Source organism: Solea solea, chromosome 11, assembly GCF_958295425.1.
Source record: "Solea solea chromosome 11, fSolSol10.1, whole genome shotgun sequence".
NCBI classification, from domain to species: Eukaryota; Metazoa; Chordata; class Actinopteri; order Pleuronectiformes; family Soleidae; genus Solea; species Solea solea.
Genome location: NC_081144.1, coordinates 27,997,527 through 28,013,155, shown reverse-complemented (window position 1 = coordinate 28,013,155; position 15,629 = coordinate 27,997,527). Strand labels below are relative to the sequence as shown.

Sequence of the window (15,629 nt, the reverse complement as noted above, 5' to 3'; positions counted from 1 at the left end):
CAAGGACTTCATCTGCGCTTCACTGCCCAGCTCACTTGAGCCTCTTCAGTTCGCCTATCGCCCTAATAGGAGCACTGATGATGCCATCACCCACGTCCTCCACTCCACCCTCACCCACTTGGACAGCGGAAAGGGGAACTATGTGCGGCTGCTGTTCATCGACTACAGCTCCGCATTCAACACCATAGTTCCCCACAGACTGGTGTCAAAGCTCAAGGACCTGGGGCTGAACTCCTCACTCTGCTTCTGGGTCCAGAGCTTCCTGACGGACAGACCACAGGTGGTGAGGATAGGGAACCACACCTCCAGCCCACGCACTCTCAGCATCGGACCCCCCAAGGCTGCGTCCTGAGCCCCCCGCTCTACTCTCTCTACACCAATGACTGCAGAGCCACTCACCCCTCCAACATCATCGTGAAATTTGCGGACGACACGGTAGTGGTTGGCCTGATCTCGAACAACAGGGAGACGGCCTATCTGGAGGAGGTGGATGCACTGTCGACATGGTGCCAGAAAAACAACCTGGACCTGAACGTCTCTAAGACCAAGCAGAGGAGAGAAGCAGAGGAGCCATCACACCCCCCTCAGGATCTACGGGACCCCGGTGGAGAGAGTTAGCAGCTACAGGTACCTAGGTGTCCACATCTCCGAGGACCTAACCTGGACCACACACATCTCCACCCTGGTAAAGAGAGCAAGGCAGCGCCTGTACCACCTCAGACGGCTGAGGAAATTCAAGATCTCCTCAGTACTGCAGAGAACCTTTTACACTGCAGCAGTGGAGTCTGTGCTCACCGGCAGCATCATTGCGTGGTACGGCAGTGGCACTGCCAGGGACAGGACAGCTCTCCACAGAGTGATCCACTGTGCTGAACGCTCCACCAGGACAGCACTGCCCACTCTGCAGGAGATCTACACGAGGCGCTGCACCAGCAGAGCCAGGAGGAGGATCATAAAGGACACTCACCACCCATTTAACAGACTGTTCCAGTAGCTGCCGTCTGGCAAACGTCTCCGCTCCTGCATGGCCAAAACAGAGAGGCTGAGGACGAGCTTCTTACCTCAGGCCATCAGGATGCTGAACTTTCAACCACCCACATGAATACTCAGTCCTCCACACACACACACATACACGTTCAACCCATTCATACCCCCCACCCCCCACACCACACACACACACACACACACACAACCCATTCACACACACTACCCCACACACACATATTAAAATTCATACTGCTGCTATGTACATGTGCAATATGTTTCAATATGTTTCTTGTGTACTTATAACTTATGTAAATAATATAATATAATATAATATAATATAGCTACTTATTTTGCAAAACTGGGTTTTAAATTTAAATTTATTTTCATTTTTATTTTATTGCTGCACAGTTGCACAGTGGGGCTTGTTGTAAAGTAATTTCACTGGGGGTGTACTTGTACATCCACATGTGACAAATAAAAACTTGAATCTTGAATCTGTGCAGGCCCATCTTCGTCTTTGCCGCAGGATTTGGAGGGGAGCTTGTGCCACCCTGCTTCGTTCAACTGAACAGAACCGCGGCATGGCTAATCGGCGCAGGACCCCTGCCCCAGTTACAGTCAGGGACAGAAGGTATGGGTGTCATCCGAGGACATCCCCCTGAAAACGGAATCTAGGAAACTCACCCCTAGATTCATTGGGCCCTTTGAGATTGCTGCCATCATCAACCCCTCGGTTGTCCGTCTCAAGCTCCCAGACTCCATGAAGATTCATCCCACGTTTCACGTCTCCCTGATAAAACCTGTCTCCACCAGTCCTCTCTCCCCTCCGACTGTGGCCCCCCTCCCCCCCGCATCATTGACGACCACCCAGCCTTTACTGTACGGCAGCTATTGGATGTGCGTCGCCGAGGGCGTGGGTTCCAATATCTGGTTGACTGGGAGGGCTACGGCCCGGAGGAACGGAGCTGGATCCCCCGCAGTCTCATCATCAACCGTTCCCTCATTAGGAACTTTCACCAGCTTCATCCTGACAAGCCAGGCGGGTTGCCAGGAGGCGCCCGCTGGGGGGGGGGGGGTACTGTCATAGCCAGGCCAATCCTGTTCCTCCCCTCTGCTGTCTGTGTCTGTCTTGTCCCCGTTGTGTGTGTGTGTGTGTGTGTCAGTCAATCAACTGCTCGCCTGGTCTTCACCCTCGACCCACCTGGCTCCAATATCATTAGGCTCCCTATATCTACACCAGCTCTCCTCCCACTCGAGGCCAGATTGTTGTTCCATTTCACGTGGTAACACCGCCAGGCTCCTTCACTATTTTTGAAGACTCTTGTTAAAGTTTTTGATCCTGTTTGCCTCACTAACCCTCGTTCTCCTCTGCTCAGTGTTCCTGACCTGCGATCTGCCTTCCTGCTCTCCAACAGCTCACCTGCCTCACCACCCAGCTCCCTCTGCCTGTTCAGCTGCCAGCCATCGCCATTTCCTCCCCGATTTCATTCACTGCCAGTTGCTTCCACTCCATGCCTGATCTGTTGACCAAATAAATCCTTTAAGCTTCATTCAGCTCATCGTCTGTGTTCTGCTCTTGGGTCCACCTTAACACTTGACCACAACAATATATAAGTAGGGGGTCCCCGCTCCATCTCTCCATCAGTTTGGGGGTCCTTGGCCTGGAAAACGTTGAAGACCCCTGCTCTACATGCATCCAGCACGCAGAGCCCACGTGATCACCATGGGTGCTGCTGGATAGAAGTGCTGGAGTGGAATGGACTGCTTGTATCGGAGATTTTAGAGGTAGTCCAATATAATCCGATACTCGTATTTGGCTTATATCGCACTGGTATCCGATATCATTATCGGCTCGGGACATCCCTAGTTTTGCCTTACTATGTACAGTGCCTTCAGATAATGTATGTTTTTATTTGGCACAATACCAAATAAATTGAATTGAATAGACCTAAAAATAGAGAATCCCTGTGTGTAACTTCTCTTGCACATAGCCCAACAACTGGCTTTGCTGAATTCATCAACAGGTTAAATTTGTATGAGTGCAGGGAGGAAATAAACTCTATCCTCAATGACAGTTTTGAAGCTAAGACTGCATCCAAAGTACCATTGTTGGAATGCCTGCTGCTGAATTTCCATGACAGGCCAGCCTTTCACTTAAGAGCAAAGTAGCTCTAGAGAAAGAAGTTGAATCCCTAAGAGCACAGAATGCTTGCCTCTAAGAGGTAAACAAGGCTAGTCAGAAAGCTATGCGTTATTTAGTAGACCTGCACTCTGCAGAATCAGATCTTTGCTTCCACAAGGAAGAATTGTTAAAGATTAGATCAGAGCATCGCTCTACACCAGCGTTGTCCAGCAAATGTGACTCTGGTTATCCTGACTCACAGCCTATCTGTAGTGAGTGTTTATGTTCACATCATCTTTTTCAGGCTTGTCACAATAACGGTGATGAAAGCCATGTAGCCATCATCTTTCCCTCAGAGATAACAGCAGGAGCACATGAAAGACATACTCATACCTCACAAAGTCTTTGTTTTAACATATTGGAATATCTTGCAAAAGATATTAATCATTTTGATCCATTTGGCCATAAAACTCAGTCACTCAAGATACCTTATCTTACACACATCAGTGTGAAACCCACCACAGTGGGTGACCCATGTGTCACCAAGAATACAAAGCCAGTTTCCCCACTGACTCCTCTTCTCTCCCCTGTCTTTTTTGGGTGGAGTGCACGGACGCTTCTCCAGTCCGGCCATCCAAGGGCCAGATATCAGCTCTTTAACTGAGGATCCTTCAGTACAGAGCTAAACAAGCTCCGAGCAACAAGAGAACCTTCTCTGCTAATCAACAAGCAGGCCTGCTCGAAGCAGCCTGTAATCTTCCCATCAGAGGCAGTGACACAAGAGCCTGCCTTAGTTTCAATCGAGGATCCAGAGCAAAGTTAGATCCAACTAACTAATTCTGTAACCCCCATAATACACTGGGTGCAGAATGGATGTGCTGCACTCTAATCCACACAGCTCTGTGTCCACCTACTCCTTACAGCTGGCAGCTGGAGTCACATGTTTTCAGTTTTCTTACGCTACTTCTCACACAGAAATACACTGTATGTTACCCTCTCTAAAGAGAACGGTTTGAGTACAAAGAGAACCCGATAATGCAGAGGAGACAGATCACGGTTTAAACAAGGTTTATTGCCGATGCAGCTGTGCCGGGAAATGGCGAGAGCCCAGGGTGAGAGTCAGTGAGTGGGGGAATGCTGGCAGGAACAGACTCACGATGGTGAATCGAAACAGGGGAGGTTCCAACGGCCGAGATGTGTTATGGTGAATCCGCAGCTCTCGGGAAAGCAGGAGACGTGGCGACCTGAAGCAGAACAACACCGGTAAATATTCCAGGAGTCAGAGTTTTAGAAATCACAGCAGGAGTCGTAGGTGTTACCACTGGTGGAGCAAAAACAATCTGGCGCTGGTGACTGAGACGGCAAAGGCTTAAGAAGCCTCCTGATTGCTCATCAGGAGCAGGTGAGGATGAGCTGCCGCAGGTGTTGCTGATCACCAGCGTCATCAGTGGAAGTAGGTCAGCCACGCCTCCTGCAGAGAGAGAGAGAGAGCAGCACGGAGGAAAATAACTAATAATAAGAATAATAGCGGTGGAGGAGAGTGGGATCGTGACACTGTATGTTGTAAACACAATAAACAGAGCAGTATTTCTACCGAACCGAAGAAACAAAAGCACGCTGGGCTTGGAGTGTTTCTGTGAAATAAGATGTGGTGTCAACACTGGTGGTTTTATTCTGAAGAGTAAACCGGATATTTTATTTTCCTCCTTCCTCTCCCGCTCGTGCTGAATTCTGCAGCGCTGCTGCGGCATTCGCCAGAAATAGAAGTGCTGCATATCCACTTTGACCTTCCACAACAGAGCAGACCTGACATGCAGCCATTAAGCACACATTGACTAGAATGGATGGGTATCCACGCTGATGCCGGATCGGAGATGCAACGCAACCATTCCGTAAACAGCATATTTTGGGGGTAAGGAGGAACCTGAGCAACAGACACCAGAAACACAGTCAACCATCTAGTGTCTCTGGACCAACAGACAGCACCTCAAAAGAAAACTTCTTGCATCTTTCAAAGACTTGCTAACCTAACTGGCCCTAGCATAGAATCACATGACTTGGCTAAGCATAGACTGTTTAACGTTATAAAAAGTTTTATTGAGTTTACTCGCTTATACACAGGTTGTTATGTCTAGATTTAGGTTAATATTTTAGTGAATGTCCTTGCACACTGTATATACTGCATACACTGTATATAGTTTCATGTAGTAGATATTGTTTCAATCTTTGATGTCTTTTTAATTATTTTTTCTGAAATATAGTCTGGTCTGAATAATATTGCACATGTGTTAATATTTCAAACCTCTTCCCTATAGAACTACAATCCTTCAATTAAATCTAATGATATAGTATTAGGATTTATTATTAATTATTAATCATAATCCAGATTGGTAATCTGCTTAATTCATGAGACTGTTTTTGGAGGTTATGAATCAATGGTTAATTCAGAACCGATTGTTCTCCTCTGTTTGAGAGGAGTGGTCCCCCAATCGAGTTTGGCTAAATGTTTTTATAAGACATTAATTTGTCCATAATTGATTCATTACTAATATTCAAAATGCATTCATTCATTTGGTGCCCTGTATGAGTCAGGGTACAGTTTATTTAGTCAATTAAAAAAATTAATTGACCACAATTTTGGTCAACAAACCAGGTATATTCCCCCGACATTGACTTTGGTGTTTCATCATTAGTCCTAGACAGGAGTAGACATCAGTTGTAGAGGAAATACATTGTAGAACAAATTATGAGATTTACTACATTTAGTTATTGTTACCATATTCATTCCTACGATTTACATGTTTAAGTGAATAAAATGTCTGTTTCAGCTTTAACATGATGCATATCTCTCACGGCAACAGACGACAAAATGCATGAATGAGAAAAATTACTTTATTTAGAGATTTATAGAAAAACTTGCATGACAACATGTCTTATTAAATGCATAAAGTAATATATGATGTCCATTTAGCCTTCTACACACATTTTCTGTACCTGTGTTACTGTATGATAAAAAGAATATGGATTACTTGTATGAATTCCATATTCATGTTCTTCTAACAGGAAGTTTTTATGACTCTGTGTCTCGACTCATGATGGCTTTCTTTGTGTTCCTCTCTGGTTTCAACAGTATAATGTAACATTTAGGTCCAAACAGCGCCACCAAGAGGCCAAAACTGGAGGCCAGGATGGCAAATACCTCCAATGCATCTGCATATTTGCCTGGTGAGCTGATGTAAGCAGGGACAAAGGCCACCCACACTGCACAGAAGATCAACATGCTGAAAGTGATGAGTTTGGCCTCATTGAAACTGTCTGGAAGATTCCTTGCTAGAAAAGCTAACACACAACTGAGGACAGCCAGTAAACCAATATAACCAAGTAAAACTGTAAAACCAACTGTGGACCCAACTGCACACTCATACACTATCTTGTCACTGTGATACTGGGTGTTTTTATGAGGCACTGGTGAAGCAGAGACAAGCCAGGCAGTGCAGATTCCTGCTTGAACAGAAGTCAGAACCAGAACTGTACCTCTCTGCTGCACAGCACCAAACCACTTAAGACTGGACTCACCTCCTGGTTTGGAGGCCCTGAACACAGCCAGAACCACCATGGTTTTCACCAGGATACATGAGACACAAAGCACAAAGCTGATGCCAAATGCTGCATGTCTTAGTTGACATGTCCATAATCTGGGTCGTCCAATGAAGAGCAACGAGCAGAGGAAACACAATTTGAGCGACACCAAGAGAAGAAAACTGAGTTCTGAATTGTTGGCACGAACTATAGGTGTGCTGTGATGATGGATGAAGATGCCCAGAACCACAACACAGATACATGTGCCCAACAGTGAGGTGGTTGTCAAGCAGATACCCAGAGGCTCATGGTAGGAGAGGAACTCTGTTTTCTTAGGAACACAGTGGTCACGCTGGGGGCTGGACCAGAAATCTTCTGGACAACTGGTGCACTCCATGGAGTCTGAGAAAAGAGGGAAAGTGATGAGATACATGTTTATACAACATCTCTTAACTGTGGTGTTTATAACTTTAACTCACCAGTTGTATTGCTGATCTTTCCCTCAGAACAAGGGACACAGTCAAAACAACACTCAGGTTCTCCTTTCTTTCTGGCCATGCGGTAACCTTGAGGACAACTCTCACTGCACACTGACCGAGGAGGCTGTTTGGAGATATATCAGTGTCTGTTAAACTTCCATAATGAGCAAGACACATCTATGGTGGTTTAAGAAAGCAAGAAGTTACCTGTTTGGGGTCAAAGTTCCAGAAGATTTTGTCTTCATCCAATGTGAGTTCTTCACTTTTGAATGCTGACCTCTTAACCTCACCCACTCTTTGAACTTTCATTTTTCCATCAGGGAGCCACACCCAGTTCATGATGTCATACACAGGTAAGGCGTCACCATTTTCATCAAATGACACTTGATCACCAAATGTTGTGGTGAAGTTGACTTTTTCCAAGTAATACATAAGCTTTGGATAATAGAATCAGATGTATAGAATCACAGAATGATCAGAATTAGAAATAGAAGATAAACCATTAAAAGGCCATTAAAGGATCCTAATAATTCTTCACTGGCTGTTTTCAGGCGGAAGAGCATTTCACTGGATCCCCACAGAGATGTTGGAGGTGAATCACTACTACGAAACATGCTCTCAGTGAGCAGAAGAAGACAGAGCAATGGAAACAAACACAAGCAAGATATTTTGTGGTTAATGCTTAATATATAATGGACTCAGTCTAACTGACATAAAAGTCTGCAAAGCAAAATTAACACAACAATTATTAAGATTACACTGCCTGTTTCTAATGCTAATGGTATGCTAACACAACACATATCTGTCCAGTAACAACAAAGCTATCTTTAGGTGGTAGACTACAGAGTTTCCATCCAGGCTCTTGTAAATGTTGAGGGACACTCTGGAGTAAGATGAAGAGAAAGGAATCAGGAAGTTGAAGATGTGAGGATACTGCAGGTCCACCAATAATGTCCGTCCACTGTTTCTAAACTTGTAAAAATCATACTGGGTATCAGATATTTTTACTCTGTCACGTTGTGTGATGTATATCAGACGACAGATTTAAAGTGTGCAGTGAGTTCTGACAGGTTAAATCCAGCACTGGTAATCGCAGACTTGTATTTCAGACTGAGCCCATTGTTTACTGAGATGCAACCATGAAAACTGTTGCTTGTGTTTGATTCCATTGTAGCGTCTTCCGCTCACTGTGATGGCATTTTATAGCAGTGATTTACCTCTGGAAAATGGTCAAATGTTCTCCTGTTACCCTGTCTCTGACTGGTTGGGCATTCTGGGGCACAATAGCTGTCTACAATCTTCACTTTTATGATGAAACCAGCCAGCTGCCTGATATATGAGCTGTTTACTGTAAAAGTCCATGGGTTGAGCCGTGTTCTTTCCTGCCAGTGGGCGTGTCAGTCACGTGATATCCGGAGCTCTATGGGTGGGAACTTTATCAGTGAGGATAACAAAATTAGCTTTATGAGTCTCCTGATTAACAGCAGTAACAATGCATGTTGAGAAGTAACATCTGATTCCAAATAACAATGTCAACTGACAATGTACAAAAATATCACTTCATAGTTCATGGTTGTAACAAAAAGAACAATTCCATTTCTGGAGTACTTTTTATGCAACACTGAACATTGTAATATTTTACAACAAATTCACAAGCTGAGTATCCATTCACTGATAAAAAATATAAGAGAGGAACTGTGATTTTATATTGGCAATGGAGCCATTTGCAGTGAGTCTTGATTATTGGGACTATATATCTATACTGGGACAAAAAGAGTACATTCTTTACATAACTGATGCATTTATAGCTGACAGTAATTATTGAAGACGTAAAGCAGAAAAGTATAGTTTCTGATAATAAATTAACTGAAGGACCCCTTTTACACCTGCCATTAAAATGTGTTTTGTGATCAGATAGCAATTAGATAACACCCTGACCACTTGTAATTACTTGTAAATACAACCGAGAACGGATTGTTTTCCGATCTGTGAAACCACTTCTGGAGGTAGGTCAGAAATGCATCGTTACCAGTTTGAACAGAAGTGTAAATTAGAGGTGTGTTATTCTTTCGAATGATTCGTTCTTACAAACATATCATTTGTGTGAACAAACAAACCGAATCCCTTAGTGAAACGATTTGCTCATCTCACAGTTCAACTGAGCTCTTCTGAGCTCTGCTGCGACTTGAGTGAGACAGCCACAGTGAACGGGGTGAAAGTGATTTTTTAACTGCAGACACAAATTGATTGAATCAGTCAGTCTCCATGAATCTCCATGTGTCAGACAGCTAATGTAGTCAGTGCAAGATGTTTACACTTGACGAAGTGAGAACATAAACACACACAGTCTAGTTCTCCGTTGTTTTAACTGACTTTCCCATTAAGCACAAACTAAAACTTTAGGCTTGTCCCGTAGTGAGAGGACAGTGTAGAGAAACAGCAATGCTGCAGCTCAGCTCAGAACAGACACTTGATGATTCGGACCCGGCGGCAAATTAACTACTTTTCCACCACAGCAACACATGCACAGACAAGGACTGAGTAAGGAAATCACAGAACTTGTCATGTTCCTTTAGAATTTTGCTTTTAAAATGAGAAAGTGGAGACAGAGCCTTTCCACCACAAACACCACCTACAAATCCTATTTGTATCGGGTATCAGTCCTGATATTGAAGAAAATTCTAGATCGGGTATCGGTGACAAAGGCCGCTATGGATCGACATCCAAAGTGGCCGATCTATTCAGTCTAATTCTATGCTGCGCACTGTGAGTGACGTTGTACGCAAGCAGCACGTCATGCAGAAGTCGACATTGTTTTCAAAATGAATAATAAACCCCCCCCCAAAATAAAGTTTTGGGGGGTTGAAAAAGACTGCCTCGTTTGGTATCAAGACCGAGAATCCTCCCTGTGTCCTGAGGGAAACGAGAGATGCCTAACATATGTGTAAAATACTCAAGGAGTATTATAAAGAGAAATGCACCAGCAGGATGGTTTGATCACTCCTGGCATGATGGGAAACTGTTAATAAAAATGTGGATTGGATAAAAATGTGTATTATAATCAACAGAGATTTTTGAATTTCACTAAGGAAGCAATTGGAGGCATACATCAAGAGTTAGATAAGACTAGTTTAATGGCATGGCAGGATAGGATGGCTTTAGACATGATGTTGCTGAAAAAGGAGGAGTACTGTATAATGTAGAATGTTTGGAGATATGTGTTGTACATTTATTCCTAATAATACAGCACCTGATGGCAGCATCACTAAGGCATTGGACGGATTAAGCACCCTATCTGTAGAGTTAGATGACAATTCTGGTTTCAAAGAACCTCTGATTGGATGGCTTCAAGACATTTTTTTGAAAATGGGCAGGTTCTATAAAAACTACGACGTTATCTGTAGCTGTGATGATTGCTATTCTAATCACTTGTGGATGTTGTTGTATTTCCTGTTTGAGAGGACTGTTACAGAGACTCATTGACACTCTTGCTCCTCTTGTACAAGATTAAACCCTTGTTTGGACAGTGAGCTGACTCCGTCCTCCTTCCTCTGGATCTCAATTATTTTAACAATCCTTTTATTATTCAGTTTGACAGCTGACTGTACATTTGGCATTTTTTTTCGGGGTTTAAAATGTTTTTCAGAAATGTAATTTTTTTTTCTCTGCAGTCCTTAATTGATTTCATAAATGCAACACATTATAGTTTCTTTATACATAGCATAAAGCAGTTACATGCAGTGTTATTTCTTTTTTAATTTCAAAGAGGTTTTGTGACTCCCAGTGTTTTCTTTACTGTGGGAAATGGGTCCAAATGGCTTGTTTGAATGATAAAGGTTGCCGACCCCTTGTGTAGACACAGCAATGCTGCAGCTCAGCTGCCTCTGTGATGACAGGAGGAGCAGAACGGACACTTTTGATGATCCAGACCCGACGGAAAATTAACTACTTTTCCACCGCAGCAACACATGACAACACAGACAACAATTGAGTAAAGAAGTCACAGAACATGTCATGTTCCTTAAGACTTGACTCTTAAAATGAGAAAACACACATCAATCAGTGGAGGCAGAGATTTTCCACCACAAACACCACTAACAAATCCTGTCCTATTATAAATGGTAGCCCTGGCAGTGTCCATCTCTAACTGGGAAAAAGAATCACTAACTGTCAGCATTGTGAATTCCGTCCTGTACACCTTTGTGCAGGAGTTCACAAGCTCTCACTCCAAGAATACAGAGATGGGACTGCCAATACCAATAATCTATCCACCTCATCCACCCAAAGTACCTCCTACAAGACACCTGGAGGGACACATTTGTAAGCTTTTTCCACACACCACACAGACTGGTTTGGCAAACGCCCATGCCCACTCTAGTATTTTTGCAATAGAGCTGGTCCTCTTTCCACTACCAGGACAAAAACCACATTGCACTTCTTGTATCTGAGGTTTTACAATCACTCTAAGTCTTCTCTCCAGCACCCTGACAAAGACCTTCCCAGCCCAGCCAACCCCCCCCCCCCCCCCACACACACACACACCAAAGCCATCAAGACTAAAAAAGTGCTATATAATTAAATACCATTTACCACTCATTGAGCCCTAAAGGTATGCAAAGGATGAAGTGAATTGAAGAGTTGAGTGTAAACTGATATCTCACCTGCCATGGCTCCAGCCTTTGTAAATGAGCACAGGTGTTGTTGCTGAAAGGTCCTCTCCCTGGCTCACACTGCAGCATGTCATCAAGAGCATACGCCAGAGCGTACACAGCTTTATACACATTATACTCTGGCCTGAGATTTGAAACATCCAAGAACTCATTCTTTACATCCTCTATAACTTCCTGTCCAGTGCATAATTCTCCTCCAGTTTCCTCCCAACCTGCTGGAGGTGGTGCAAATCTACACTGAAATGTGTGTTCCCAAAACTGATTCACCTGAAAAACAAAAAAGAAAAAGGTTTTCTTGAAATAATGACAATATTTAATTTGTGGTAGAAATAATTAATTCTCACCATGCTATTTCCACGGGTGTTGTTGTGATGTAGGTCAGGACGTATATGTAACAGGAAGTCTCTTAGACCTGGTATTTTTCCTCGACGGATGGAGATCCCCAGTATTCCACCCAGGTACGGCATGAAGTGAGGAGTCTGGAACACATCACCTAATGCCCAGGCTTCACTGGCCATCCACTGCAGGCCTGTCACATTCTGCCTCACCACCTGGACATTGAATAAGTATAGAGTAAGTATATTGATATTCTTTTTTTTTTTTTTTTTACCAATAAAGTATAATTTAGTTTCCACAGTCGATGTCATACACAGGTATGCACCATAATAAGAGAGAAGGACCTGACTGCAGACAAAATGGCTGACCTCTGTAGCAGAAGTTGATCTAAATGTTAAAAGACATCAAACTCTACTCTAAATGCATAGATGTGGCGAATGACTATTACTCATACTAGTTTGAGTCATGAGGACTGACTTATGGTATGGAGGTGCAGGGGTCCACCCTATTTTGTTTCCAGCCAGGTTCTCTTGTAAAGCATTTCTGCCAAACAATTCAATCAGTGGACTGCTCCCCACTGTTCCTCCCTCCTCCCCTCCTCAGCTCTCAGACCACTTATTGGCATTTGCCAAAATCAAGCATTGGGCAGAAATCACACTTTAAACACCGATATCCAACCAGATAAAATGTGTTCAATACTTTTCCAGATGTTTGTTCCTGAAATGATGCTTTATTCAACATAATTATTTTGTTTTGTGAGAGTAAAATCTGAATAATTTATGTTTAGGGATTTGTGTAACGCTCAAGCAGTTTTGAGTGGCCATCAAGACTAAAAAAGTCCTTATTTATTTTCATCAGTCTTTGAGTGTTTCACACTTTTTGAGTGTTCTCAATCCCAAGGCCAGGATGAGGTGTGTGCTGCAGCGCCCCCGCTGCGTCCTGGGGCAGGCTTGTGCATCTTCTGTCCCTGGGGGGGCATGGTGGGGGCGTGTGGGGGGCCACCTTGCTTTGGGGGTCCTTGGGTCCTCATGTTGTGTTTGTTTTGTTTTGCTGAGTATGTTCTGTCTGTTTGAAATAATTTCAACTGTTTAATGTTACTAACCTATGCATTGTCATTGATATTGTTGTCAACCTCTCTCTCTCTCTCTCCCTCTATCCCTCCCTCCCTATCACTCCACCATCTTTCCCTCCCCTTGTCTGTCCACTCCCTGTCCCCCTGTCCGGTCCGGTTGCCCACACCACATATTCCCTACATATAATCCTATGAACAATCCAGAGAAATGAACCAAAGGCTAAAACTCTGCATTAGGATGGAAAAAGAAAGCACAACATTTTCCGCATGTGTGTTACACAATAACATGAGTAGAGTGACGCATAAACATCCTAACTCTAAAATACTCCTGGTAGAACCTTTACATCTGTTACAGCTGTTACATCATCATTTAAATCTATTTAACAGAAACTAAGTAAATGTAAAAATAAGAGTCAGATTTACTGAGAAAACAGATGTATGCCAAGGTTTATTGTATATGTATCAACACCTACCTCTTTCATGAGGTTAATCGTGTGACTCTCATATGCAAACACAATCACCACTCGAGCTGTAGATTTCCTCATCACATCCACTATTCTCTTTAGTTCAGCAGGGTCGTAAACACGGGGCAAAGTCTCTGTGTAAGCAAGACAACCTCCACCAGCTGGACCCAGATCAGAGTGAAAGGACCGGGCTGCATGGAATCCATAGTCATTATCACTGATTAGCAGACCTGTCCAAGTCCAACCAAAGTGTTTTAGAATCTGAATCATAGCATTCACCTATGTGGACACAGAGCAGAGCAATTAGTGCACAGACTGGAATCATCTTTACTAGAAATCCTGCTAAACAAGCAGAGATTTGGACATTAAATAGTAGGACAAACAGGTTTATAACAGTCACATTAACTATGGATCACACCAGGTGTAAGAGAGTCAGGGTCATGATATTGTTCAAGTATAAGTGTAGGTCACGCTAAAAACTTGACACTTCTGTGGATTGTTTTTTTTTATTTGACGAATATCAACATTTCTCAAATCACGAATAGTGATTATATGTCACTGCAGTATATATGGAATGTGGTTGCACATGATTTGTTTCATGCATTTTGATTTAGCAAATTGATTTTCACCTGGAAAGCATCACTCGGGATGGTCCTAAAGAAAGATGGGAATTTTTGTCTATCACTCAGGCAGGAACATGTGGCAAAATAACTCACCTGCAAAACAACAGAGCATGTGTTCAAAAAGCAATGTGTTGGCTGATCTATTTTTTAAAAATTTGAATATTGAATTTCCATTAATTACTTAAATTGCATTTTAAAATATATTACAATAATGAGTGAGATGAAATACAAAAACTTACCAGAGGCACTCTATAAGAACCTAAGACTGTGGATATGGCAATAGTACGTGTCGAGGAAGCATCACCCACAATCCCTAAGACTGGAGGACTTCCTACACAGTTCTCCTTTAATGTAACTCGCTCTTCTTGACCACTGACTAAGGTCAGTGCTGCACAAAATCCAATTCCTAGTAGGTTGCAAGTATCATACAGACTGTATCCCAGAGTCACATCAGGCAGCAGGTGGGAGTTTCTGTTGATTTCATCAATAGCAAAGACCATGGACTGAGCCAGCCTGAATCCTATAACAGTAAAACTAGCACAACAAATACTGGAAATAGTGACTTTAGCTTCAACACCTATAATAAAATTTAAATGCGTCAATCAGGTCATATTATTAATTGTTATTTTATATGAACAAAATAATCAGGAAAGTTCATACTAATTTGCTTACTTTCCAGCAGCTTCTTAATTTGTCTGTCACAGACTTACCTATAGCAGGTAGGCTGTTGTGGTTCTGAGGTAAAGGACAGGTCAGGATAAGCTGTAAAGAAGTGAAGTCTGAAAAGTCCACCAAGAATCACATCTCCAGGTTTGTGCATCCCATTTAAATTAAACTGTCCCTGTAACTGACAAGAGGAAGAATAAAAAGAGGAGGACACAGCAGAGGAAAAACAGAAATACAACATTAACAAGAGGAGACTGATGTCTAAAACTGTCCTCATGACTTTGCTCTGGTTCGTCCCTGTCTAAGTGCAGGCTCACTATATCACTACATTTTATGTATTTGCAGTGTTGTTTATTTTTGCACACCACCCATCTGTGCAAAGGAAGAAGCTGTAGGGCTGGGCCTGAATCATGTTTCTGACTGAGTTATTAATTTATTTGTTGAAACACACAGTATGTCGTTTCTGCCGATAGGGGTCTCAATCAAAACAATAAAAACAACCAAAACAATAAGTTTTGTGAGTTTGGGCTGAACTGACGATGCTGCTGCTCTTCACGGGGAGGGTCAGAGCAGACTCTACCTGTTCTTCAGATTAGAGAAAAGGATGATTTAGGTAGGTAAACAAATACCT

The 15,629-nt window shown here is 43.0% G+C and overlaps 1 protein-coding gene across 1 annotated transcript in view; it reads right to left on the bottom strand.

Annotated features, from left to right (window-relative positions):
- Positions 1–15,167, bottom strand: part of LOC131468263 (extracellular calcium-sensing receptor-like) — a 53,661-nt gene extending 38,494 nt beyond the window's left edge. The window contains exons 1-6 of the mRNA XM_058642315.1: positions 15,043–15,167; positions 14,572–14,866; positions 14,339–14,425; positions 13,719–13,988; positions 12,182–12,388; positions 11,829–12,104 (exon numbers count right to left, since the gene is read on the bottom strand). Coding sequence (XP_058498298.1) covers positions 11,829–12,104; positions 12,182–12,388; positions 13,719–13,988; positions 14,339–14,425; positions 14,572–14,866; positions 15,043–15,152 — 1,245 coding nt within the window. The 5' untranslated portion in view covers positions 15,153–15,167. The remainder of the gene's footprint in view (positions 1–11,828; positions 12,105–12,181; positions 12,389–13,718; positions 13,989–14,338; positions 14,426–14,571; positions 14,867–15,042) is intronic.
- Positions 15,168–15,629: the final 462 nt, after the last annotated feature.